Source organism: Chelmon rostratus, chromosome 1 (genome assembly GCF_017976325.1).
Source record: "Chelmon rostratus isolate fCheRos1 chromosome 1, fCheRos1.pri, whole genome shotgun sequence".
NCBI classification, from domain to species: Eukaryota; Metazoa; Chordata; class Actinopteri; order Chaetodontiformes; family Chaetodontidae; genus Chelmon; species Chelmon rostratus.
Genome location: NC_055658.1, coordinates 22,066,047 through 22,093,849, shown reverse-complemented (window position 1 = coordinate 22,093,849; position 27,803 = coordinate 22,066,047). Strand labels below are relative to the sequence as shown.

The 27,803-nt window shown below is 41.1% G+C and overlaps 2 protein-coding genes across 4 annotated transcripts; one reads left to right on the top strand and one right to left on the bottom strand.

Moving 5' to 3' along the window:
* The first annotated feature begins 630 nt into the window (after window positions 1-630).
* Window positions 631-8,158, top strand: dpep2 (dipeptidase 2). Its single transcript, XM_041958455.1, has 11 exons — window positions 631-700; window positions 1,211-1,347; window positions 1,482-1,608; window positions 1,835-1,964; window positions 2,557-2,707; window positions 3,083-3,152; window positions 3,729-3,905; window positions 5,835-5,919; window positions 6,019-6,094; window positions 7,052-7,187; window positions 7,639-8,158. Exons 1-11 carry the CDS (start codon window positions 665-667, stop codon window positions 7,846-7,848), a joined length of 1,335 nt encoding a protein of 444 aa, XP_041814389.1. The 5' UTR covers window positions 631-664; the 3' UTR covers window positions 7,849-8,158.
* slc12a4 (solute carrier family 12 member 4) lies at window positions 7,007-27,803 on the bottom strand. 3 transcript variants are annotated; one of them, XR_006007587.1, is made up of 25 exons: window positions 27,592-27,803; window positions 18,862-18,959; window positions 18,639-18,770; window positions 18,124-18,270; window positions 17,661-17,715; window positions 17,234-17,364; window positions 16,826-17,067; window positions 16,273-16,487; window positions 15,846-16,010; window positions 15,448-15,546; window positions 15,268-15,325; window positions 14,964-15,138; window positions 14,564-14,682; window positions 14,284-14,382; window positions 13,983-14,102; window positions 13,674-13,778; window positions 13,103-13,271; window positions 12,231-12,426; window positions 11,787-11,956; window positions 11,311-11,442; window positions 10,881-10,988; window positions 10,432-10,619; window positions 10,077-10,210; window positions 9,773-9,953; window positions 7,007-7,830 (listed from the first exon to the last, which is right to left on the bottom strand). XR_006007587.1 is itself a non-coding variant. In XM_041956131.1 (24 exons), exons 1-24 carry the CDS (start codon window positions 27,725-27,727, stop codon window positions 9,862-9,864), a joined length of 3,285 nt encoding a protein of 1,094 aa, XP_041812065.1. In that variant the 5' UTR covers window positions 27,728-27,803; the 3' UTR covers window positions 7,840-9,861. The 3 variants fall into 3 exon arrangements, 2 of the variants coding, with proteins under 2 accessions (XP_041812065.1, XP_041813203.1); XM_041956131.1 differs by lacking the exon at window positions 7,007-7,830 and having other exon boundaries at window positions 7,840-9,953; XM_041957269.1 differs by lacking the exons at window positions 7,007-7,830; window positions 13,983-14,102 and having other exon boundaries at window positions 7,840-9,953.

Genomic DNA, 27,803 nt, shown 5'->3' with positions numbered 1-27,803 from the left:
TAAACGAATAATTAATCTTGCAAAGCGTAAACATGGTAGCTCAGTTACACGAATGTAATCATCACTATAAATGTGTCAAATGTTAACACGCAGATTGTATGAGAAGCAGGACTAAACCTGTTGCATGAGTCGTTCATGGTTACATGATTTGGCCAATAGATGGCAGCATCAAATCTACCGGTGTCAAGGGTGCTTTCAATGCTCCTCGGAAGTTTCAAACTCATAGAGACGCGACGTGGTTAAATAATTGTAATCGTAAATAAGGAAACATTTAGATAAATAAAACTGTGCATGGCAAGTTTGAAACCTAATTGGATTTTTTCCCTATTGTCATTGTGTCACTTGAACCATTGCAACCATTGTTAGTTACACTCACTGCACCACTATGAAAGTGAAGAACGGACAAATAGGACGCATGGTAGAAGTTAATCCAGAAGTACATTTCGAGGTAAAACCTTAAACATCACTGCTACTGCCTTTTCCACTCATTTTTGTTCGTTGGCTTAACACGACGAAAAACTGATCCTACATGTTATGATTTTTCCGACAGGTTTGAATGCAGCACCCAGCACAGCTCCCAGTTTTGTTAAGGTTTGTCCTGCATTTGTCTGCACACAGAGCTGGAAAGTTCGAAAGCCAACGGCTTTTGTGCAGTCGTTCATCAATGCGGTCAACAAGGCGCTTTTTAACGACCTGGCAGGTAAGTCTATTGTTCTTTAAATTAAATTGTTTCCCTGTCATAAAGATGTAAACTGTTATTGGGAAAGTGGATACATTACTTTATTGTACAGTCTTTTTTCAGAAATTAACTTCCAAAAATGAGATTTTTTTTTTATTTAATCTGTTTGTGTGTCGATTTACTCTGTTTGTGTTGTAATAATGAGAAAACACAGTCGCTTCATACCCCAGTGCGCTTTAAGTTCATCAGACTGATAGTGTGATTCCAAGTAAATGCATGATATGCAGTACTAAGCAGTGAGTTTCTAATGATACTATCATGTTTTATTTCTAGCTGTGCTGTGAAATTATTTAACACTAATTAAAATTCTAAAATAGTCAGTGTTATCAATATGGCTTATGGTGTGTGTGTGTGTGTGTGTGTGTGTGTGTGTGTGTGTGTGTGTGTGTGTCGTTTGTGTGTCTTGACCATGCAGCCGTGATTCTTTTGTTATCAGATCATTTCAATGCACTGTTGTATTTTCTTCTTCAGAATATGCCCTCAAGCAGATTCTGGATGATGTCCCTTCGGCATCTGGTGGTAGTGTCCTCTCTGTGTAGTTTGATATTCGGATACTCTGAGAGAGATAGAGTACATGACCTGATGTCCAGATATCCTCTTATTGATGGGTAAAGGATGTTTATTGTCCTGCCTACACATGAGCTGCACTCATGGAAACAAATGAATGGAATTCATTCATTCCAATTACTATGCCTCTTCATCCGTTGTGTTGTACCTTACACCCTCTCTCTCCATCTGTCAGTCATAATGACCTCGCTCTCCAGCTGAGGAAACTTCACGACAATCGGCTGAGCCAGATTGACCTCCATAATGTTAGCAAAGTGGCCACGGACATCACCCGCCTCCAAGCAGGCCATGTACAGGCTCAGGTATTGTTATTTAATCAATCTTTCACTCCTGACACTGGTCTGTTCTAGTGTGGATCGCTCAGGAGAGTAGCCTAGTGGAAACACATTTACTTCATTTGAACTGTCAAGCATTGACATTTTGGACCTGAAGGGACGATGTTATGGAAAGATCAAACCTAGAATGACAGTCACGTCAATGACTTAAATGTCTCTCCTGTTCTCTTCTGTCACATTGTCCCTTTGTCAGATGTTTGCAGTCTATGTGATGTGTGGGGCCCAGGAGAAGGATGCTGTGAGGCTGACTCTGGAACAAATAGATGTAGTCAGACGCATGTGCACAGAGTACCAGGACTTTGAACTGGTCACATCTGCCCCGGGTAAAGTACAACTCAAGATGTGATTGCAGACAGTTTATTGACAAAACCACTGGAGATGAATGTGGGATTATTATTATTATTGTTTTTATTATTATCATTATCATCATCATCATCATCATCATCATTATTATTATTATTATTATTATTATTATTATTATTATTTTATTCTAAATCTAGTTGATTACTTGCAATTATAATTCAGTGCATTTTTTTGTTTCTAGTATGAATGTATGTAAAAACACATCCATAATCCTGTGATTTATGAATACATACTCTTAAATATGTATGTTATTTACAATACATATTTGGGAAAAGAGCCATGAACATTATAACGATGTCAGCGCCATAAGGAGTTTATAAGTTTATTATTTTATGTGAGAATCTTACACATTCACTGGCAAGTTATTCTAACACAAAAATCATTGTGATTTGTTGTGTATTTTCAGTGCCTCACGTGAGACAATGGGTTAGCTGTTCTCTGAATGACGATACAGCTCTTAAACAGTTCACAGCTATTGGCTTGGCTGGAGGCATTCACTTTGGATTCTGTGCATACTGTGTGTGTCATGCATGTGCGTGTCTGTCAATGCAGAGCTAAAGAATTCTGAGTTGAGGCGCAAGATAGCCTGTCTAATAAGTATTGAGGGAGGCCACTCTATTGACAGCAGCCTGCCAGCCCTGCGGATGTTTTATCAGCTCGGGGTCCGATCCATGGCCCTCACACATACCTGCAACACACCCTGGTAATTTAGAAATTTATTCTGAGTACGCTATAGTTTACATATATTACAGATGTTTTTTGCAATGATTTTCCCTTACATTGTTCTTTTGCTCAGACCTGCGTAGAACAATGCCTTTACCATAAGCCTTTGTTGCTATTTTAAAAACTGGTTAAACTTTATTATTAGTTATGTACAGGGTTGACTGAAAGGAAAGGTCAAATGTGTTTTTTCCTTCTATGCAAACGAACCTTTATGTGTACTGTCTGCGGAAGCCCATTTTAGATATCGTACACGAAGCACTATTTGGATACCTTTCTGCATCCATTTTCTGGTAGTAAAACAAATGCAAAACGCTTGCACGATTTGTGGTTTTCATAGTGTTCTTTTTCAATGCAGGGCCGAATCATCCTCAAAACTTTATAATGTTTATCAAAGACAGAAAGACAGCCTGACACGCTTTGGGAAGGTGAGCGTCATCCTCAGTAACACCAGCTACTGTACAGGATTGTTTCATTTTTCACATGCCAGTGAAAGCAGCATGCCAGCACATCTGCTGATTTTAGCTGCCCCTTTTTCTGGAAAGGTGTTCGAAAATAACACTAGTCTATTTAAGATGAAGAATTTAATGTAAAATGAATAGCCAATCATTTGACAAAAAATGTAAGAACTCTGAAACACTTTGGTGTTTATTATTTGTATATTACATATTGGTCAGCAAACATAACAAAACTGTTGCCTATTATTACTTATATTAGTGAGAGTAGTGGAGGCAGAAGTAGTAATAGTATCAGAAGTAGCTTTGGTTGTTGGGGTGGAAATGTGTACAATGTAAACAACTGTTATGACATTTTTTTTATGCTTTTCCTGTTTGGTTGGCCGTCTCAGCAGCAGCAGCGGTATAGGACTTCCTCGATGGCTATCTACATGAGGGCATTTATAATACGCCTATGTGTAACCATCCCCTGCTGTCAGCTGAATTGACTTCTTTCCTTTCTGTGATACTGTCAATGGCCACTTAAATGCTTTTTGAATGTTTTTCCAGGCTGTGGTGGAGGAGATGAACAGACTGGGGATGATAGTTGACCTCTCCCACACTTCTTGGGGCACAGCCTCGGCTGTGCTGAAGCATTCCAAGGCTCCCGTTATTTTTAGCCATTCATCTTCCTACGCCATCTGCGACCACGGCCGCAACGTACCTGACAAGCTGCTGCACGAGCTGGTGAGAAAACCACTTCACGGAGTGATTAATTGCTTATTTAGTTGCTTGATTAAATGACTACCTTATCAGTCAAGTCACTGATTCATTAATTTTCATTAGAAGTTTTATTTATACCTTTGACAAAGACCATCTAATATGTTTTCATTGTTAGCTTTTTTTTGGGTGTCACCAGGATAGAAATTTATGAACAGATTTGCACTAGTAAACAATTATTCTATTTCAGCCCATTAACAGTCACTATAATTGATTCTAAATCCTCAGGGTATATTTGCAGGATCAAGAAATCAAGTGAATGCCTGACTTGTTATTGTTCCATATCCTCCATAATTTCTGCAACCATGTTTGCTTCCCACCAATTTCCTCTCTCATCTTGTTATATATATACATACACACACACACACACACTGATGATGACTTACTGGATGAAATTGACGATCTACAGTAGATCAACTTCACTTGGTGTATTTCCCTCATAGTTGGCAGTCACTTGACTGTGTGATCCAGGGTTTCCAGCTTCAAATGACTGACTGATTCGCAGTCTGAAAAAAAAAAAACGCACTAAGTGGAAGAAGCCTCTAATCATGGGTGTTTTTCCTCCAGCCTAATGTAAGCACTTAGAATGAGACATTGCAAGACTTTTAGGAGCCAAAGCTCATAGCAAAGTGTGCGTCCTGCCATTCTTTTGTCGATTTTTATTGTGCTTTTTACTGTGCTTTGTGCGAGACTTACAGTAAGCTGCTTTATCTTGGTTGTTACAAGGTTAATAATCAAAGAATCAAACCTGAGTCAAGAAATCGAACTCCAAACGTAACTTTTGCTGTCTCCTTCCGTCTTTCCCCAGCCTTTCTCTGAATATCTCTTTAATCGACCATTAACATTTGTCCTTATTCTGCTTTACTTGTTAACGCTAACTCATGAATGACTTGTTCTTTTGTCCCACTTCAGCCTAGAGGGTCTGTTTATATAGACTATACTTTGCTTCCAACAGAGCATAAATCTCCTTCGCCACTCCTTCTTTGTATCATTTATCCAACATTAGAAGAATCTAGCCGGTTTCTCTCTCCAAGGTCAGTGTACTGCACATCTGATATAAACATTGAGAATGATGTGCAGTACACTGACCTTGGCTGTTCCCATTGCAAAGAAATACTTAAAGCAGTATGCAACTCCCAACTGCATCAAGTGACTGCCGACTACAAGGGAAATACACCAAGTGCAGTTGATCCACTGCAGATCTTCAGTTTCATCCAGTAAGTCATCACCAGGCAATTCATGTTACTGATATATCAGTAACATGGACATTAGCAGCATGTTGACTGATATTCACGTAAGCTCATGAAAGTCTTGCCATATTGTTCAATATACCAAGCTTTTGCCACAGTATCAATCAACTATAGTAACACGTCTTACTAAACCTCAGAGTAACTCTGGCCCCCTCAGGTCCCCCGTCAGTAGACATGTTCCTCATTGTCTGTGAAGCTTCTCATTCATCCGGGTCATGGTACTTCTAAGTGCTTCCAAAAGGCAACTGGGCTTCTTCAATTCTGAGACAGAACTGAAGAAGCCTCTTGGATGAGAGACGAAACGTCTTCTAGAGCCACAGGCAATTCCAGCTGCCTTTGGGAAGCACTTAGAAGTAACATGTTCCTCATTATGCCACAGATTTCTGTGTGTGTGTGTGTGTGCACTGCAAAACAGGCTGTGAGCTTACTGCTGCACAGGGTTACATAGAGTTTGGGATGAGACAAGTATAAACCGATGTTTTCCACATCTACCGCTACAAATAATGACTGTGAATGAGACAAAAATAAAGGCTACTTGTGACGGAAAAATGAATTCACACATAGCTGATTTTCACTCTTAATGCTTCTCTGCATATTTCTTCTTAATCACTTGACTTGGCAGTGACACCTGTGTGTTGTGTTTCAGAAAAAGAACCGGGGGTTGATCATGGTGAATCTCCACAGCAATTTCATTTCCTGCAGGGATGAAGCGAACATATCCCATGTAGCTGGTGAGGCATCCATGTCGAGTGGTTTTTAGCCATGAAGTGAATCTCTAGTTCATATTTCTTGTTACTCAGATGATTTATTATTCCACCTGGGTTTTATAGACCATTTTGATCACATTAAGAGGGTGATTGGAGCTGAGTCAATAGGAATTGGAGCGGACTTTGAAGGTGCTGTGAGGTAAGAAATATTCCCTTGCAAACACTTTATCGAGATAAGTAGAAGCACTAAGTCAAACACCCCATTCACACCTGGTATTAAAATGGGATCTGTATCCAGATGTGAACCGATCTTTCCTTTGCATTCACACCTGGTATTTTTAATGTATTATTCTGTCTCTCTAAATTTGAACAACAACCTGTAATTTATGTGAGCTAAAAACAAATATCTATATGCTGTGTACGAATGCCAGCACATTGTAAGGATTGGCTGTGTTTACACCTACTCAAGATCTGAACACAATGTGAGCTGGACTGCTATTGTCAGGCAAACCCGATCACTTTCCAGTCACAATGCATTGATATCTTGCATCAATATGCGTTTTAGTACCAGGTGTAAATGGGGTCAAATGGACATACTGTTTGCAAAAACTTAATCTGCAGTACTGGGGTTGCTTTGGTGTGTCTAGGTGTGCTATGATCAGGATGAGTGAGTATTCATCAGAGACAAAACTTGCATTATACACACACAGAAACCAAAATAAAACAAAACTTATGCCAGTAGGGTGCACACTTGTCTCCAGACAATATTCCAGAGGTTGTTGTTGCACCAGATCAATTTTGTGCTTTTGTTAGGCTGTCATGATAACAACAATTTGGCTGTCACAGCTGTCAACAGGCAAGATGATGGTAAAAAATCAATAAATTTGTACTTCAAACAGGCATAAAGAGAGGGCGGCTGCAGTGGATTTACTGCTGATTGGTGGGCATTGAATCTGTATGTTCCCTGCATGCAGACACATTTTAGTCCGAACAGGAATGACACAAAACAAATAACGCTGAAGGACAAGATTTACAAGCATTTATTAATCTTATTACTATTCATGATAAGTAATGTATTCATCAGCAGAACTGTCAGAATAAGTGTTTTCTTTTGGAAAATAAATGTGCTTGGATGGAATGTGCTTTGTGTTCACAGCTTTCCTCAGGGGTTGGAGGATGTGTCAAAGTATCCAGCCCTCATCCAGGAACTGCTGCAAAGGAACTGGACTGAGGATGAGTTGGCCGATGTCCTTCGAAGGAACTTCTTGCGAGTGTTCGAGGAGGTTGAGAGGGTGAGCAAGAAGATTCATATATATTATGTCAAAGAACAGCCTGCTAATTGAAAGGCATGCTGTTACTCCATGTCTTGGCCTAATTAGTGACTAGTCTGTAATGAGGGATAAAAAGCTGTATGTTTGGGAGAAATCATCCTCAGTATGTATTATTTCATTAGTATGCATCATATATTTCACTCTATATATTGTGTTTTTCCTAAAACAAAAGGAATTTCCTGTCCTGACAGAAATGGATCTTATTTCATGATTAAGTATTCAAGAATGAATGGCCTTTTTGTCCAAAGTACATTTTCAGAGTGGTTTGAATGACATAATATTATAGATAAAATACTTGCTTTGCACTGCAAGTTTGAACATATTCTCTACTAAAACCATAGCACAGATGAGTTCAATAGCCAAAGTTTTATATACATCGCCTCCTTCTCTTGTCTCCCTGCATTTCCCCCAGGTCCGTGATCAGTTGAGCGTGAACCGGCCCAGTGAGATCCAGATCCCTGTAGCGGAGGCGCAGAATCCCTGCAGGATGGTCCTCAGACCTCCAAACCTGAGAGAGCTGCCCTCTGACCAGAGTTCTTCCTCCAGAGCCCATCAGAGCCCAGAAGCTCTGCTAATCCTTGCCACAGTTCTGCTTCTTTCCAGCCTGTTCATGATTGAATGAATATTTAGAAAGTCAGTTCAGCTGCACCTTCTTTTTTTAAAGTGGATCATTTTTAATGTGAAAAAGAAGAGCTTGATGAGATTGCTGAGATTAATCACTTTCTTACCACCAAAACAAAAAAGGATTTAATGTGTAGCTGCATTTGGGAGGTTATTTAAATGGCAACCTCTGTGAATGCAGTATGATATAGTGTACATAGAAAATATACAGACCAATCCCCTGAAAGGCACTTTGACATTCAGTTTGGAATATATTTATCAGATATTTAACTTGTTGCTGAATTTATTGTACCTGTGCTGACACCATCTCTTTGAACAATCATGACACGAAGGAGAATAATGACAGTGATGAATAAAAGTGCACAGATGGCACCTTAAGTTGCTTCAAATCTGTGTTTTCAGGTTTTGTTTGTGAAGGATCTTTTAATGTGTTGTTAACCAGGGAGCAGGAGGTGAGATCACGAGGCTGAAGTTAGCTAAGCTAAACTTCACTTACAGTGACAACAGTGTTGCATTATCATATTTTTTTCCATTTATTTTAAGATATTTTATGAAGCACTTCAACAGAAGAGGTCGGGGGGTGCAGTTTATAAATAGATGGGGGATTTTTTTGTTTATATGATATTGCGCTAACTGCTAAATGCACCAAGCAAAAATGTATATTTGGATTGCTGATAAGTGAGATAAACGACTCCAAACTAGGCTTTTCTGAAAAAGAAAGGGGAAAACTGTTTTATATAAATTAAAGTCAAGGGACTGCATTGTGTGATTAGTTTTTAATAACTGAACACCATATCATGGTTTATCTTTCATAAAATACTGTTGGCTTGTACACAACATGTAGTCTACATACAAATAAGCAGTTGTTCTCTACACTGTATAATAGCCTGAAATACTGATCATACGGTCTGAAAGTCGTAGTTGTAATTCTTAAGATTTCAGTCAGGTTACCGTGGTAACAGCAAGTGCAGTTTAATACTACAGCAAACAGTCCTTGAGCAGCTACTTTGTCAGAAATAAAAACTGGTGTATCTGTTTACAGTACAACCAAACAATGTCACGCTGTAGGTATGCGTTTTGAATCCAGGGCAGGAATGGTAGACTCCGCCGCTAACAGTGAAAACTAGGATATAGAAAGATTATTTTATGCTTGTAAATACAATGAATAGCTATTGCAGGAAAAAAAAACAACAGCATGGGGTTGAATTTCCTAAAAATCCTAAGGACTCTTATTTTAAATCAAGGCCCCTTTCTGTGTGCAGATAAGCTTTTCAGGTCTGCAGCAAAAAAAAAAAACAAAAAAAACAAAAAAACAATCGTAACAGTCCGGAAGTCAGTCATATACATTTTTTTTTCTCTCATCAACAACACAACATCTGTCAAAAAAAATCATAAATAATAATTCTTTTAAAAAATTGCTTTATGATCTCTGGAATCCACATTTACACACTTGAGTCTGTGCCACCTAATGTGTACAGCAAAACCAACGGCACTGTATTCATTATCTACAGTAACATTTTCTTAACCTCAGTGGGGAAATGTTGAAAAAATAAATAAATAAATAGAAATGTGCTTCCAAAGTACAGAGCTGTAAAGAGAATAAAAGTCTGGCATACTGTAACATTTCACGTGTGCACTACTCATGATAGCCCTGTCTGCCAAATCGTCAAATATAAGTTCACTAGCACATGTGAAGAGGTATCTGTCTCCTATAAATAAGGAAATGCTCATCTTAAGTTTGTGTTTGGCAGCTTGACACACAGGCATTGACTTGTGAGGGACAAAAGTTTTCATTTGTAAAGAATGGCTACACACTGGTGGATATGTACAGAAATATGTCCCAATATTCTACAACGATAGAATCAACCTCTTTTGTACTTAAAAGTCCAGACTTTACAATGAAAGTGTCAAATTCATGCATCTACCCAGAACAGCAGAGCAGCAGCTGCCTCGCGTCCTAAGGTGGAATGTATTCTGCTGAGGCCGATGCTCCTGTGTAGCAGCTAACAGCTGGTCATGAGTAGATGGTGATAACCTCTCGACCTCCACCTCGAACCAGCAGCACTCTCTCCAGACCTTCAGTCAATACCTCCAGGAACTCCATATCTGATGTGCAGGTTAAAGAAACCTACCAAACAATAGTCTGCACACTTTGCATCTACTGTAGGCCAGAATGTTCCACAAAATTATACAAGACACCTTTTGTTTGATCATATTGGCAAAGGATACAGTTCTCATCTCCATCTGTGTTTCGAGGTGGCCCTGGCATGTTGAGCAGCACTAATCGGGCATCATGGGACCTGTTGACTATTACCTCGTTCAGCTTCACAGCCGTATGCATTCGCCGCACATTAGACTGATCCCTGGAGCGCAGCAAGGGGGAGAGAGACACAGAGTAAAATGGATTTGTGCCGATAAACTTTTTTGGACTATTTCAAAGCAAGCTCTCACTGTGCCAAACAGAGACAGATACAAAATGGGAAAGGGAGAAATGAGGGGGAACGTTTTGCATTAAATGCTACAGGCTTGACTAGTTAATGAGAGGCAGGAAATAAGATGCTGAAGATTACTGAATGGGACTCACGGTTTGAGGCTCATGAGCTCTCTAAAGTTCTCAGGTGCGTTGCTCCTGTTCCTCCTCTCAGCCTCACACTTTTCTCTCGTCCACGTCATCTGAACCTTTTCTGGAGGAGCCTCCACCACCTCCTCTTCCTCATCTGAGTACAGACTTCCCATACGCACCAGAGAGTGTCTGTCCTTAACCAGCTGGGCCTGTTGAGTGCCATGGGAATATCATAAGGGTCTATGCTGTATGTCAACATGGTGCATGTAACTGTTACTCAGCATTTAACAAAATTAAGGTTGAGCGAGTTAAATTCCCAAATTGCATCACTGCAGACAATCTGAGGATTTAAAACATAGAAATTTGCAAACACAGCAGTTTTACTGTAAGCATCTCAGTGATTGATCATGCATAATATGCTACTTTAGTTTGTAAATATTTCAGGAACAGACGTAACACAGACAACACACCTCTCTTTGTCTTTCTGCACTGGACAGCCTCATTTGTCTCAACATCTGGGACCTCTGCTCCATCATTAACGTTCGCTCGTAGGTGTATGCTGAGATGTCACTGTCATGCTGAAGTGCAAACATCATGTTAGTGGTAGATCCAACTGAAACGTATTTGTTGAACATGGTCAGAGTCACCATGAATGTAAATTGTCATGTTCAAGGTAAGCAGTGTGAGTATGGTTTTTTTTAGCACTCTAATTTTCTTTGAAACAAACATGTTTATGTCATCTTGAGGTACACAACCAACTTGTTTTGTTTCAGTATGTCGTTCAGGACATTTGGTTTCAGTTGCAACTTCATGACTGAGTTGCATTTACTCTGCCATAAAAGGCCCTATTTAAGTCTTCACTTTAGCTCAGATTAGCAGTCATGTAAGAGGGATTCTCACCATCTCCACCACCTCCACCTCAGCCTCTATTCTCAGCTGGTAAAGGAATGTGGCCAGATCTTTCTTCATCTGGATGCTGTTGTCATCCATCTGGGCTACAGTGAAGATGCGCATCCTGCATTTCCTCCAAACCTAAAATGCAAATGTAAAGTTTAATACCATGTGCAACTTGAATGGAAGTGATTACTTACAGCAAACATACTTCAAAATAAAAGATGTAAAAGGAAAACATTCTTCCAAAGGGAAAGCCCCAAATAACAAAAACTACTGAAGGAGAGAATGTGAGTTTGGAATGGCCACATTTCAAAGTTTGTTCTGTTTTTATTGTCATTAAAATGAATTTATCATCATAGTCACAACTTTGAACACATGTTTAAGAATATCTTGAGTGTGTTATTCTAGGTGAAAATCATTATTTTTTACAAATTCTAAAGCAGCTTCTTGGGATAAGACTCCCAAAACATCTGTCATCTCACTTTATGCTGTTTGAGTAGGAAAGGCAGTAGCATTAGCATCCCTCCATCATGGACAATCCACCACACGTCAATGTTGCCGTCTGTGAAACGTTCGTGGTTGCTCGGGTAGAAGGACACATTTTTGGGCACCATCAGGGCCAGGTGGGCAGCCGTGGTGCAGCGGACGGTGTCTGAGTAGAGAAGAAAATATGCAGGAGTGGATATTATCTGCACTTTATAAAGCTGAAAACTAACACAGAAAGTATATGAACATTCGAAAATTAGCCTATGTTCACATGAGCTTTTCAGCCCACGGTGCTCTACCTACAACTTCATAATAATGAGCAGTTTGTGTGAAACAGTATGCAGTCAAAGTTGATTTGCGGTGGCAGTCTATTAATATGGCTGCTGACTGGGCCTTTTAAGTGTCGTGTTGTATGAACGGTTTTTCAGCGAGACTCTTACTGATAAAAGTCTTCCAGGCGCGAGGGTCCTCACTCTGTCTCCAGCCGTACGGCCAGCCCATCACCACCGTGTTGTGCTTCATGCCCCCCAGACCACAGGACTGGATCAGATGGACAACGCCCTCCCGCACTTTAGATGCCACTACGACCTGGCAGAAACCCTTGACTCGCTCAATCTCCATCATATTCTTAATGGCCTGGCAGACAAAATGTGGGCAAGCAGAACTTAAGTCCATGATCACAATGAGTGGCTAAACCATATGTAAACACTTATAAACCATAAGTAAATTATGCTTTCATGGAAAAGTATTGAAAAGTCCGAACAGATTATATTGCATGCTTCACATTTATACAATAAAGATTCATACAGCATATAACTTAAATTAAACTAATACAGGTCTTACCTTCACTGCCTCCTATAATGCCTGATATTGGATGGAATGCATGAATATTAGCTTAGAACTAAGTCTATGAAGGATGGGTGATTAATTGCTCCGGTTACTGTCACATAAACAAGAGCAAACTTTGCTTTACTTGTTTAATTCTTTACCAAACACATCACATTATGAAAAATGGTCCTGCACCAGTCCCTTATTTGATCTGAAATGGCTCACTGGCACCATATTGTAGAGACAACAGCAAGCTGTTTGCAGCCATGCCCTTTGATTAAAGTGACAAACGCTAACAAACAAAAAGTTGGCGAGGAAGAAATGTAGCAAAAATCTAAAACTCATAAATTGCACCGTGTTTATGCTCCAGTGTGCTTTTCAATTTACAAAAGGTGTTCATTTGTAACAATTAACTGACACACAGTCAGCAACAGAGTACAATAGAGAATTGTATAGAATATATACAACACGCTCCAGTGTTTACCTGTTCAGCTGCCTGCATTTCTCCATAGCTGTCCAGGAAGTTGCCCTGGATGACAGAGCCCACAATGGTCAGGCCCTTTCCTGCCTTCAGCTGCGAGGCAAATGTGAGCAGTCGGGGATATTTTACATGGAAGTCCTCATCCAGCTTCAACAGCACCAACAGCTGAGGTCTGTAGTGCACAAGTCAAAGGTAGTCAGTATGAGGGTCTGGATCAAAGGTGTGTCTTTGCACCCCCATTGAAAGACTGTCACCAACGTATTGAGAAGAAAAAATGTAAGATTTACTTAATGGTCATTGTCACAGGATGAAGGATGGTAGATATCACTAACTGTATTCTGATCAAATTGACTACATATGAGATGCAGTACAATGTTAACAATGTGAAATATTTGTTCATGGTCAGAGGGTGACAGTTTGGCATGCTTGATGCTGCTTCTTTTACAGCACAGTGTATGTATTCTTCTGAACACAGATGTGAAAACAACTTTTATATCCCAACACGCAATGTGGCTCATCGGAGATGCAAATTTCATGGAAATAACAACAGCATCTCCTTTAGGTGCAGCTGTACCTCCAGTTCTTGGTGTGAGGGGGTCCAACCTCCAGTCTTAACAGGGCGTATCGTGCGGCGCTAAGGGACAGGCCTCTGATGCCGTCTCCCCACTCCTTCTCGGCGCTGTTGTATGGCCAAGACAAGACGCAAACATGAGGGAGAGCAGACAATTTAAGTGACCAGCTGTCCTACAGCATCCACTACAGATATGCAGAGGTCAAACACAAACACAACAGACACAGCCATGATCAACCCCTAACATGCAGGAATGTAATGTAAGAGGAGGAAGAAATGAAAGTGCAAATGTTAACTAGACTGCAGACATACCCCTGGTACTCAATGTACTTGTAGATCATCCCAGCAATGCCCATGGCCACAATAGCGTAGTACCAGGAGGAGATGAACATTAAAGCCAGACACATACTCATGCCAAGGAAGGACAGAGCCCTGTGGGTGTGACACATAAAGCCTGAAGTCGCATTTTTGTTTTCTTTTTTTCATTATTTACAAGTATATAGAATGCATTGGTCTTTGATAAAAGCATCTGTAGCACACATCTTACAGAGCTGGTCTTGTACTGTAGTAGAAAAGCTGGTAAGAGGTATGGGGGAGACACACTCGTACTCACCAGTGGTAATATTTAAACCTCGGCCTCCAGTTGGGTGTGCGTAAAAGGGTCTGTACTGCACAGGCTAAGTTCACAAAGAGATAGCACATCAAGAAGAACCTGTTAAATAAAGACAAAGAGAAATTTCAACATGTAAATAATGTCATGTCATCAGTGGTGTAATTGGCCTTGACCAAACAGGGAAATTAACAAATTGATGTACACAACAGAGAGAAATGAATGTGCGGGGTATGTGCAGTACATACTTGGCGTACGTCATATTCTTAGCATGTGTGCTTACATGGAAAGGATGGGAGCCACCATATCCAGTGAGGCAATAAGGATGCCCAGCTCGGCTATGAGACCAGTCAGTAGAAGAGCCCATGTAGGCTCTCCGTTGGTCTTTCCGTGACCAAACACCTGAAAGAAAAAAATTCAAAACCTTCACATGCAGCAATGCAAATCAGCTCTTCTTTGGTACTGTATCATATTCAAATAAGTGGCACAATATACTCAGTGTTATCATATGTTTGGAAATAATAAGAAACAAATGATGGGGTAACTGTTGTCTCTAACTAAATGACTGTGTATGAGTGTGTAGGAGCCATTTCTGTCATGCAGCAAGTTGAAGCAACTGTGAAATGACATTCAGAGAATGTGAAGTGGTTACGCAAGTGTAACATCAGTGTTTACTGTCCCACCCTGAGGAAAGGAATGATGTTATCCTTGGCAATAGCCTGTAGAAGTCGGGGAGCTCCAGTGAGGGACTGCAGGCCTGCCCCAACTGTAGAGAAGAAGGAGCCAATGACAATGACCCACGGAGACGGCCAGGAGAGCGTTCCCACCACCAGGTTTTTTCTAACGGCGTCCCCAAACCTGCAAGTAAATGCTGACTGAATGAGACTTTTATCATGAAGTTATCTGTTTCCGTTTTGATAGGTTTCACTTTTACAAAAAGTGTTTTGATAACACCACTGACTTCCAGTAGGACTCAAATGAACTTACTTGTCCCTAAGGACTACTCCTTCAATGCAAGAGCCAAACAGGACCACAGAACTTAAATCTGAAGGCGAGAGGTCAAGGAGCTCAGGTGACACAAAGATGTATATCAAATCTGCTGTCCTGTCCTGTTTGAGGGGCCAAGATTGGCAGTTTCATTGTGTGTAATCACCAGAATAAGGATACAAACAAGTGAAGTAGTAGTAATAGCCAAGATAGTTCCCACAGGGATGGACTTCTGAGCATCACGGAGATCACCAGATCTGTTGGAACCTGCCATGATACCTATAAGAACAAACGGACAAGATGAAAACAAAGGGCATGTTAAAAATGGTTTAACTATGCCCTCTACAGGCTGGATTAAAGAGAGGTTTACTCCCTACTTCCCAGGGAGTACAGCACAGGAGTACAGTTTCCCTGTGTGTGAGTTACTTCTATAGAAAATGACGATGGAGCAGGCAGATAAAGTTAGAATTTATATCAATGGTTTGATATTGCATCAAAAATCCTTGGAAACAATCACTTTTCAGTCTTCTACAGACTGCAGACTGAGGCACGTTTTAAGGTTTATGACGTTGTTATACCTGTGGCAGACGGGAAGAAGATCCCCACCAGGAGAGTGAATGATGTAGCGATGTCTGCGGACACATACATGCCGAAGTTCTCCACGCCACCATGGGCATCCACTGACCGCAACCCCGGTTTCTCTAAGATCTCCCCTTTCTGCAGGTAGTTGCCCCACATGTTTTCTAACAGAGGACAGACGTTTAAATCCTTGGCAACAAACATTAGAAGAGAGTGACATGCTATTAGGCTTGCGTGTCTCATGAAACAGTATTACTATATTTCCAAATATAGTGGTATGATTTGGGTTTGCATTCAAACTGACCTTGAATGGGCATAAATAACATTAATCAGCATGTCTATCATAATAATATATAGAGAAACACATATTATCTAATAGTCCCATGCTGTATATTTTAATCCCAAATCAACTAATGATGAATTTACCTCTAATGATGCCACTGCCCAGTCCAGGGATGCCCTGTATCTCTGTCACATTGTTCTGGATGAAGTAGTCATCACACTGCGGGCTGCTCATGTTCCCCGGCAGACAGAACCTGTCCCACAGCTGGCTGGGCACTGTCGTGTTTCCCGTTACCACAGTCTTAGCGCACACATCAAAGCGATCTCTCACCAAAGTCCTGTTCCCCAGCATGCAGATCCTGCAGCAATAACAGGGACAAAAATAAAATAATCACAATGTTAGTCGTCATTATTTCCCCTACAAATCTCATCATCATCGTCCTCATCACATACTTCTCCTTTCTCATCATAACCGAAGGTTAATTCAGTATTATTTCCACACACTGATGGTGACAGGATGGACTGTGGGCTTTAAAAGGAAACATCTAACTACTTGACTGAAAAATCACACTGCGTGTAATTGGTGGCAGATGGGAAACAGAATCATAACAACAATTGCCATAGAGCAACATGTATTATTTCTCCATGTGGGATGAATACTCCCTCGCCCCATAAAAAACGCAAATGTAAGACTTACGGGAATTCTGGCGGATGAGTCATGGATTTGATTGCCCCTGCATAGATGGAGACAATTGAGATAATGACGCAGGCGAGGAAAAGAGAGGCCAGCTTGTTTACATATTTTACTCCTACAAAAACCACCACAGCCATCAGGCTGAGGCACACAGAGCCATAGACTCGCATATTGTTCAGCATGGCACTGTCACTCCCAGGGGGGTCTGTGGCGTGAAAGATGGCCGCCTGGGGAACCAGATATTTCTGTGAAGAAATAAAATTACAACAGGACAGTTAACACACACGGAGTAAATATGAAACACAAGCAATGACTGGTATACTTGAATTCATAGTGATGTTTAGGGATCATATCTTAGCATACAAATGTGAGCTGGAATATAACCACAGAATAACATTAAAGAAAACTGACCAGGAAGATCTCGATGGCCCCCAGTATGTACATGGCAGAAGCAAAGGTGGTGCCCAGGTAGAAGCACAGTCCCACAGCTCCTCCAAACTCAGGACCAAGGGAGCGTGAGATCATGAAGTACGCTCCCCCAGCTACAAATGTAAAACAAACTGTTACACAATGCACACACAAGGCCACTGGGAAGCCCATGATGTGTACTCTATGCAGTGGATGCAACAGTAAATATATGCTGCCCCCAAGTGGAAGACTAGCCTGTGTTATTTTTACTTCTAAATCTATTCAGAGCAGGAGAGATGGCAAAGTCCAGCAGTCCAACTCAGTTCTGAACTATTTTACAAAATAAAAAAAGAGGCTACAAGTGTTTAAGGTACAGATGATGGATATGTGCTGCATACATACACCTGAGAGACAAGGTTAAAAGTGTTACCTGGAACAACACCATTAGTAGCAATGGCACTCATTGATATGGCTGTGAGCATTGTCTGCGGAGGAAAGGGGAAATATGATGAATATGGGAGAGGGCCCACATACAGACATCATGGCAACTGGTGGGTGTGACGTTAACATCCTCTTATCACACTGACAGCTGAAAGCAAGCACAGCTTCCACCTAAGACAGCATATTCCTGTTCATTTAGCACATGTAGCTGGGAAGATTACATTATTTGTTATGTAAGAAAGGCAATGGAAGCATAATGCGTAAAAAAGACAAGTCAGTGTGACATTCTTTGCTTTGAATAATTGCTGCTGCTTATGCAACCATGTGGATTTGATTGACTGGTTGAGCAATTAAATCTGGCCCACAGTGTTGGTAGAATCAACCTAGCGTAATAGACGGTCTGTGTCTTAGTACAGTACAGCGAGTGTGTGTATGTGTGTGCGCATACTGACACATGAACAGCACATGAGGACAATCAGGAGGGACTGCATGATGCCGGCCATCCCAACAATCCATGTCAGTCGGAGGAAAAGAATGACACCGAAGATGTTCTGGAGACACGGCAAGTAGACTCCCATCAGAGTGCCCATGTTGGGAGACTGATAGAGAGAAAGAGGGAGAGAAGGAGGGGGGCAAGAAGAGAGAGAGAGGAGAATATTGACCATGACATTTCAGGAAACAAGTGTATTGATCATTAGCATTGATTGATGTACTTTTTAAAGGTCATTCAATCATGCTATCAGCTCTTTCCATGTATCCAGGACTTACACAACCACAGTCTGACTGCAGAGCGTGCAGAGGCATAAGCACTCAATCAGCAGGTCTTAATACAAAACTAGAATTTGAATAGCGAGGCAGGGAGAGAGCCAGAAGTGGAGGATAATGCTTCTAAACCTCAAATGACTGAGTGTGCATGTGATTGCACAGTGAGGCACAGTGTTCCTCCGCTGTGCACCAGACTCCTGACCTTGGGGGTCTTCCTACGTGAGCCCTGGGCGCTCTCCTCCTCCTCATGCTCCTTGGCTCCCTGGGTGATGTTGGTGTAGCTGACCAAGCGGCTGAGTAGAGAGGAAACCTTTGGCCGGATGTCCAGCTCTTCCTGGGGGGAGAAAGGGGGAAGAGATTAAAATGAATGAGTTTGGTTTAAGTCTATCATTTGACAGGATTATTGGGACATAAAAACAACGGACCTCAAACAAAGCCAGGTTCCTGTCGTAGAAGTCATTCTTCTTGCTAGCAGCATCGGCACCGCTGAGAAATGGACTGTCTTCTTTATGATTCCCATGTCCTGTTAGAGAGAAGAGACAAGACTTAAAGGTTGACAATAAAAATGTTTTTTATGCTTTTTGGCTAACCAACACTTTAAGCTACAGGGCCATAGAGAAATATATTTCACTGCAAATAAACCAGGCAAGCATTGTTCTTAAAGATATATTGCAGGCATCCTGGTAACACATGCACTGTTACTGCAACACAAAGGCAATGTGTCTCACTGATATGACACAGCCATGATATCTAGGAAAGTTTGCAAAACCTGCAATAATATCAGCATTGCTCTGTATAAGAAAATGCTTATTTACTGTAACAAGCAGACTTTCATGATGATATCCGATGATATAAAGAATCCAACAGCCTGAGTGCAGAAAAAATGTAGGTGAAAGCAATGCTCGATTCAATCTTAAAGAAAACTATAAGAAATCAGTCATTTTAAGAATTAAAAATGTGGTTCTGGTTTACACTAAAGATGAGTTGAATTATTATAAACAACTATGGAACTCTGATTATGTGGCTAAAAGAGTCACAATTGCAGCCACATTTTTGATTTACATTTTTGGTTCTTTCACATGTGGTACTCAGTAAACTCACTCTCTGGAAACAACTTATTTAGAAAACATTTCTTGTCAATGAGGTATTATTGAGATAAAATCTCCAAAGGAAAAGAACAGCCCAGCACCAATGTCTGCAATAATAAATAAAACCAACAAGACAAGAAAAATACAATTTTCTATACCAGTTCTAGTTTTTCCATGGCAGTCTTTTGCAATATCCAGTCAGCTTTTAACTGTCACTATTAATCACAGTTGAAGCATCTTAATAATCCCCATGTAGCAGTCAATTTGAGAAACATAATTCATGCAGTGAAGCAGTAGTGAAGGCCAAAAGCAGCACAGACCAACAAAGCAAAGTCCAGGTGATAAACAAGCATGTAATTAGATTTTACTCTCATTAATTTCTGCTTTTGAAGAAAAAGAGTCAAGCAGAGATGAGCACAGTGCCTGGGGCAATTAAACTTTACCGCAAACACATTCACACTCATAGGCATCCACATACCTCATTACCTAGAAATTACCTAACCTTGGGTTATTAGAGCATGTAAACGTTAACAGCGCCATCTCAGAACCCAAATTAATCCTGCAACAAAAAGTCTGCCAATTTTGCCCAAGTGTGCACCAAATGGAAAAGTATTCTCAACTACGCTGAAAATAGACCAGCCTCGTTGCAAGTGAGTTGGTTGAGCTTCAGCGGTGGTCCTCACTCACCTGTGTTCTGTGTCCCACTGCTGCTAGGAACACTGTGGGTAAGCATAGTTATGCACAGTGTGCAGACTGCAACAGAGTACACTGTGCTCTAGCTTGGGGAATTGTCGATTACTATCCAGGACACCCGGTCACCCAGGGCGAATACTCATTCAGAGGCCTGGTGGTGCACGGTGAGGGGGGTGAGAGGTGGGGAGTATAGGATACAGTGGTCACACAACAACACACATGCATGCACACACACACACACACACACACACACACACACACACACACACACACACACACACACACACACACACACACACACACATCTGCTCATGGGCATATTAAAGCCTTGGGTTGAGAATATCACAAAGATGTGCAGCATTACAGTAGCTGTACTACACTGTACTAATGTTCAGGCTGGATAAATCTGGAGATATCATCAGTCACAATGTCCCTTATAACCAATGTTCTCTGATTACTTGCATATGATGTTGAGAGACACGACATGATGTTTCATTTCTCAATTAAAGGATTGTTTCAAAATGTTTAATGGATGCAAGAAGCTAAAATAGTTAGAAGCATGAGGCAAGATTCCGACTGGTCTGTCTTTCCAAACACTAATAGCTACACAGCTGGCCTGTAGTCATGCCTGGGAAGAGATAAAAACAATGCCAACACTGTCCTCTTGTGTCATCTTGCTGTCATTGGCATGGGATAAAACAGACAATATCTGTGTTTGAAACAACAGTAAAAGGACATTACTGCAGATGAAATAGAGGCGCTGTTGGGAGCAATGCAGATGGTTGTGACACTATAATTAGCCATAAATTGAGACATGTTCAGTTACTCAGTCAGTGCTGCTCCAAACGTTGTATTCCGCATGACTGTCCCGATGCTAAAACCGAAAATAGTTCAGCTTTTGACTTATTCCATTTGTTGGACCAGCTCAATAAAAGGGATTTTAACAAAGGGGCTGGGGAGACAGTGGGGGTCTCTCGTTAATAACCTGACATTAAATGTCTAATTAAAAAGATTAAAGATTAACTGGCTTGTTATGAAGGCACACAGGAGTCGTGCTGTGTGCACAGAACAGCGCAGAGGCTTTACAGCAACGTGCACCAACATGTCACCTGTGCCCCCACCAAAACTCACAACCTCAGACAGAAGATGAAAGAGCGTCTGTGCCACGGGACGGACACATTCACAGAAGGAAATATCAAGGGAGAGAACTTCAGCAGTGGCGTGTATGACTTTTACTTTCTACTGACTAACTATCTGGAGACAAGCATTCAAAATATTGGATTTGTTCGCTCTTCTCTCTAGTGAAAGGATTTGCTACGTTGTCAAGTCTTTTCAAAGTGCAAAGTACATGACTTCTAAACAAAAATAAACAAACTCAGTGCAGTTTTACAAAGCTCAGCATAATTTCTGATCTGTTACAGGTCCAACAAACAGCTTCCAGGAAATGGCTCCAACAAAGCGACTTTTCACCAATTGATCATTCGTTGACTTTATCTAGACTGTGCAGCGTACTTGGATGGAATATGTGGAGTATTCAATGATTTTTTTTTTCAGTGATCTTTCAAATGGACAAAACCACTAATGTTCAAGAAGGAAAGAAACTTCACAGTAATGCGGCTGCGCTTTTTAAAGCCGATTAGACATGGAAAACAATATTGCTGGCCATTAGCTTCTTACGGGTTGAAAAAGCCTCTTTGCTAAACTTCCTCTTTAATAAACATTTAAGACTTAACACCGAGAGGCAAAGAAGTCGTACAGCTTAGCTCACTCTACTTTGTGCAGTTAGTTGGCAAGAATGTTCTACCGATTATGTGTTTAGAGGTGGTGTGTGTGTGTGTGTGTGTGTATTTGTGTAAGCGTGTGTACAGTAAATGAGAGACAGGGAGTAAAAGAGGGTATATCTGCACATCATTTGCTCCCTTTCATTTTATACTGCATGCTTTCAAATCACAGCCAGATGAGACTGTGCCACTGGGTTGGTCAAGCTTGGTACAACTGTTGCGTAGCAGCAGCTCAAATGGTCCACTGTAGATCGGCTCATTATACGTTTCCAGGCCTGCCTCTGATCTCTTACAGCCGTCTGCTCTCCTCCAGCTTTGCCTTTTCCAACCTGATGCGCACGGCAAAGTCATGAATTAGCGACCAGTGCTACATTTGAAAAAATTTGACACGACCAATGTATGAGTGTTGCTGTGTGGAAACTAGTTCAGCTCAGTCAACATGATCTCAAACCTCATTTCCGCTAATCATAAGTAGGAGCTAGGCAAGTCTAAAATCTGATGAAAGCAAAGTAAAATGTGTTTGCATCCATATAGACTGCGGCATGCTGACATTCTGTTAGTGACGGTATAGTGCATCCCTGTGGAGGGTGATAACATTGTTATTGTATAAGAATATATAAATGAGGCATGATGAGTGCAGCTTTTTTGATGCAGGCCGAGGGCAAGCCAGTGAAATATCATATCTGAATGAATGCCAATATGTTCACGAAAATGTCTGTCTCAAGCCAAAACCAAGTTTAATAATGAACTGCCCAGGGACACACACATTTCTTTCCTGTTGCAATCCTAAAATCATTCCAGTGCATGGATTGACAGCACCCACATCCCACAATGCATTGCAAAATCCAATAAGTGACTCTGACACTGATACACTTTTGTATCGCAAATTCAAATGTGGACAATGTCACTCATAAATGTAGTTATTTATATGTAGTGATAAATCAGTATTCAGTTATAGGTCTACACAGTATATTTCTGTATAAAATGCTGCTATGTTGGTGTTATGGTGGGAGGGCTTAATTTCTCAATGCATATTGCCAGGCAACGCATCATTCTCCTTTTCAAAACATTTCTGCGAGCTTTATATAAAGTTGTTTGGTTTCATTGTACTGTTTTTCTCCTCCTTAGCCTGTGGCATGAAATGAAATGTAATTCCGCTGCAGCCAGTGTTAGCAGTAATGTCTGTTTCATGCAGAGCTGCATCTGAACAGAGCAGAGGAATGTTTACCTGCTGGGTTGTACAGCAAAACATATTAGCTTTGATGTGTGCTAATGATGAGAAAAGGACGACAGCTCAGCCTTATTACCTCAGGGGGTAAAGGTGGGCGGGAAGAGGTGTGTCGTACAAGAGACTTTCAAAGAGACACAAATTAACTAAATGCGTTTGTCAATGGGTGTAGAACTAATGACTAAACAAAGTGTGGCCTGTATAGCAGAACTGTCTATCTTGAGCGTTTTCTTTGCAAAATGGTTTCATTCATTTAATGAAGTTTAAGCTGCACATTTGCTGCACACACTACTCATAAATGTTTGCTTTGTGTGAATGTTACATGCACGGATCATAGACTGTACTGTTTTTGGTACAGATGAACAGTCCCTGCCTTTCTTATCTTCACGTGATGTACTGATATATCACAAGCAGCACGCAACCATGGCGGTAAAGAGTGAGATGTTAACTATTTATCTATCAGTAACTTCAATATTAGACCAGCAGCTACATTGAAGTGCCAGTTGTACTTTGTCATTTACATCATGTATGTCAAGTTGTTTCAAGTTGTTTCATTTTCACTGTGTAGTAGCTGTATATGGTTGGAATGACAATAAAGACAGTCTACAGTCACCTATCATCAATCTGGAAACATTACAGCAGTCATAATTTCCAAGTTTCACATGTTTGTCATTCATCATACACCCAAGAAAAACCACAGCAAAGATCATTTATGCATGGGCACCAAACTATTCATGTACTCATGGGTAGTACTGTGTATGTTTTGTACTGATCTCTGTTTAGTGTCTAAAGTGAAGCAGTGAATGTCCTGTTAGACCCAGGACATACTGAATGGAGGATAACACTGGAGGCACACATTGGAAAAACAACATCTGAGCTGCGGTGCTCGCCCTGTCGTCACTTTGATGCCAATGAACAGATAGAGCAAAGATGGCAGATGATTGGATGACAAGACAGTTGCATCATAGGAAATAATCTATTTAAAACATGATCTTTATAATCTATGAAGTCTGATGATCTTAAAAGAGTATTACAAAGACTTAAACTTAGAGCTGTTCAGGGTTATGCACACGTGTGTGTGTGTGTGTGTGTGTGTCTGAATTTGTTCTAACTCTGTCATCAGCTGCACATTTTTGCTGCGCCACAGTGTTTATCTCTCATGGGCTATCTGAGTGGCAGCATGCCGGACAGGAGTGGTCACCCTGTTCTCCTGAATTAGAGAGGGAACACACAGCAGCACTCTCCAAGTCATTCACTCATAACATCATTTCTCAGGACCTTTTTAATTTGAAGCAAAGGCGAGCAACACAAATATTTGCACCACATGGTTATATTTTACCCAGACATACTTTCACCTTGCATTTTTTATTTTTCCAATAAAAATAGAAGAAAATAAAGAGCTTAGTATTTATAATGGATGCATAATGAGCATTTTAGCATCTTTCAGCTCATATTGTTGGTTTTATGACCTGCAGGTATTTCAGTTCAGTCTTAATGCTACTGATCAACATTTCCAGCTACAACAAGCAGTGCTTTGTAGCCTACCCGAGCACTGCAAAAGAGCAGACAGAGTAGCTGGTGAACATAAGGGAGCATTCAAGCTAACAGAGCCAGTTAACCTTTTCAAGAGTGACCAAATATTGGACTTACTGAAACCAGAGTACAAGTCAGTTCTAATGTTACTCCTTGTCCTCTTTGCTGGATGTGTCACGCTGAAAGTTTGCTACCACGTTCGCTTTAACAACTTGATCTGGTGGAAATAAGTCACTGTTGTGTTTACAGTTTGTTCCCTTACTCCCAAGTGGCCAAAACGATCAGATTTAATCATACAAAACAATAACACATTATTGTTGTAACAATTTGCCATCATTAACTGTTAAGTGTACTTTTTTCAAGTCAATTTCTTTTGTTTGTTGCCTTTTTTTTGCAAACTCATACACTTGGATTCATATTAAAAATGGAAATGCAGACACCCAGACAGAAGGTGAACTATAGACTATCATTTGATTCGACTGTTTCAAAGCAAAAATTCTAAGGAGAGACATTATTTTTATTAAAACAGAATCTTTATACAGACTTTAGAAGATAAAAATCAAACAAGAAAACGACAGAAACAAGATTTTATCCAGCTGTTGGTAACACAGCTGAATAATGTCCATTAAGGAAAAGTTGTGTTCCAAACAAACACATATGCAGCAAGAAACCAAGAAGAGCGAAACTCTGCTAAAAACTTTCATTCCTGGATATGTGAAAGCAGTTTCAGGGCAGTTGCTCTTGCTCAGGAGTGCAGCACTGTTACAATGACCACAGTGTTGGTCCTGTCCTGTGCTGAGCAGGGCTAAGTTCACAGGCTGAAACAGACTCGGCACTGTGTCACTTCCTCCATGCTGCAGACGTCACACTGTAGCTGACACATACAGCATGTGCCACATCCAAGCCCACCACTCCCAGGATGAAATCACTCAGTACACGCAACCACTTTTGCACTGTTTTACCTCAGTGAATATTTTCCCACCCAGCTTTTCTCTGCTTAAAGTTGTCATAATGCTGCATGCAAAACTAAAGTTGAAGAAATATGGAATATGTGCATGCCTAAAATGACGATGATAGTCACATAAAGTATGTCTGCACTCTATACTTTTGGACACAACATTTTAATGTAAGTCTTGTATGTTTTTAAATAACTCCTATAGAAACTTGAAGAACACTGTAGAGGTGCAATAAAAATGCAGTCAATTAGATAAACTTGAGTAGTTATTGCTGTTTAGTTCCCACATGTGTTAACTTAATGGGAACATGCTGTGTGCCCTTTGCTCCATCTCTTTCACCATAGTTCCACGTCCTTCTTCTCCCCCTCCTCACTCTGTTCACCCCAGCTTGTAGTCATCCTTGCAGCTATCCACACTAAATGTAATGATTGTTGTTGTTCTCAGGCTTGGTTGAGTTAGGCAGAATTATGACAGCAGGAAGACAAGGGTGACAACCACAAGCGTGTGTGAGACTCACCCATAAAACTGCGGGGGTTATTTCAGGACATCTGCTTTTCCTTCCCCTCTGTCACCATAGCCTTTTGCCGGGCATAGTACAAAGTTCTTAGCTTAGCATTCAACATTCACTAGTTTTTAACACTACACCACAATACTGTTATGTACAATATCTTAAGTGCAATAACTTACTTTTCTGCTGTTCGAGAATGCCATTTGGCTTTTGGGTGACTTCCATGCATTCCATAAACATGGCAGACAGCTATGTCAACATGTACTGAGATTCCTTCCTGTTCAAATATCAGTCCACTTGAGCCCTGTGGCTCACTGAAGCATAGATCATCCCACCTGCATAGCACTGTTTGATATGCCCTCACACATGTATGCACAAACACGCAGAAATGCACATGCATCCCATATTTATATGGAGGCTCATGACCATCTCCTTGACAACTAGTTAGATGAGTGCTCAGCCTTGCACGCTGCTCCTTTCTGATGTTTTTCAGTTGAAAGGGGTACTGCTTCACAGTACTGTGATATAAATGGATGGCCTGTCAGTGTGTGGTTTTTGTGCCCAGCCTGGCCCTCTGGGCCCTTGGTAAAGCGTGGGTGCTTCATTTGAAGGCCACACCCATGTGTGTTTTATTAAAAAACCCTCAACTGGTTCACTCCCTCAGCCAACAAAAATCAGCCGTGCTCTCACATAATCCCACAAGCTCCTCTCCTTGTCCTCCTTTCCTCTTCTGTCAGGGACTGCCCCCCTTCTTTCTATGCCGATACAGTGCAGAAACAAGTGAGTGACAGTGAGAGACAAGCTGAGACAGAGAAGCGAGGACGGAGAAATCTGCTCCTGTGTTGTTGAGCAGCCAATCTCTGTGAAAGGAAATCCTCCCCTGGCACAAAGAGAGCTCCATCTTTTGTGCAAGGAAGCACTTGAGGCCTTTTCTTGTTGCGGCAGTACCGGCCCCCCTTGCACAGTCCCACCCCCGTTGTGCCTCTCCCCACAGCTCTCACCCCTTTCATTGTTTTCCCTTTGTTACTCGTATGTCCCTGAATTTAATTTAAAAGGCTTCGAGAGGCGGCAAAAAATACTCCAAAATGATAAATGGAGTGTTTCAACAACTTTATCCAAAGTGAGCTGTCAAAAACAGACCTGCCTGCTATAGGAAAACTGCTCTCGGGCCCTGGAGAATTGCCATGGTAACCATACAACCAGCTGTTCAGAAGGCTCTGGGGACAAAGCACAGCTTTCCCAGGCTGTGCTTGGTCCAGCTCATGTAGTGTCACTCTCAGGGCAGATTTTACAACTTCAAAACTTCAAATGAGTCACTTTGTTTCCAAACTGAGAGATAAAGAGCTTAGTAAAAGTTGTGAGACTTACCATCAGAGCTGACAGTATCTTGATGATCTGGGTAGTCCTGTCCAGTGTCCCTGTAATCCACCCAGTTAATCCCCTCTAGACTGTCATAGCTGGACTGAGCTTGATCCTTCACCGGTACCACGGTGAAGTGAGGCATGTTTTCATCACTCTCCTCTGCGTCTCCAGCTCAGACTCAACATAGCAGGCTAGCTGTTAGCCAGCCCCAGTTCAAC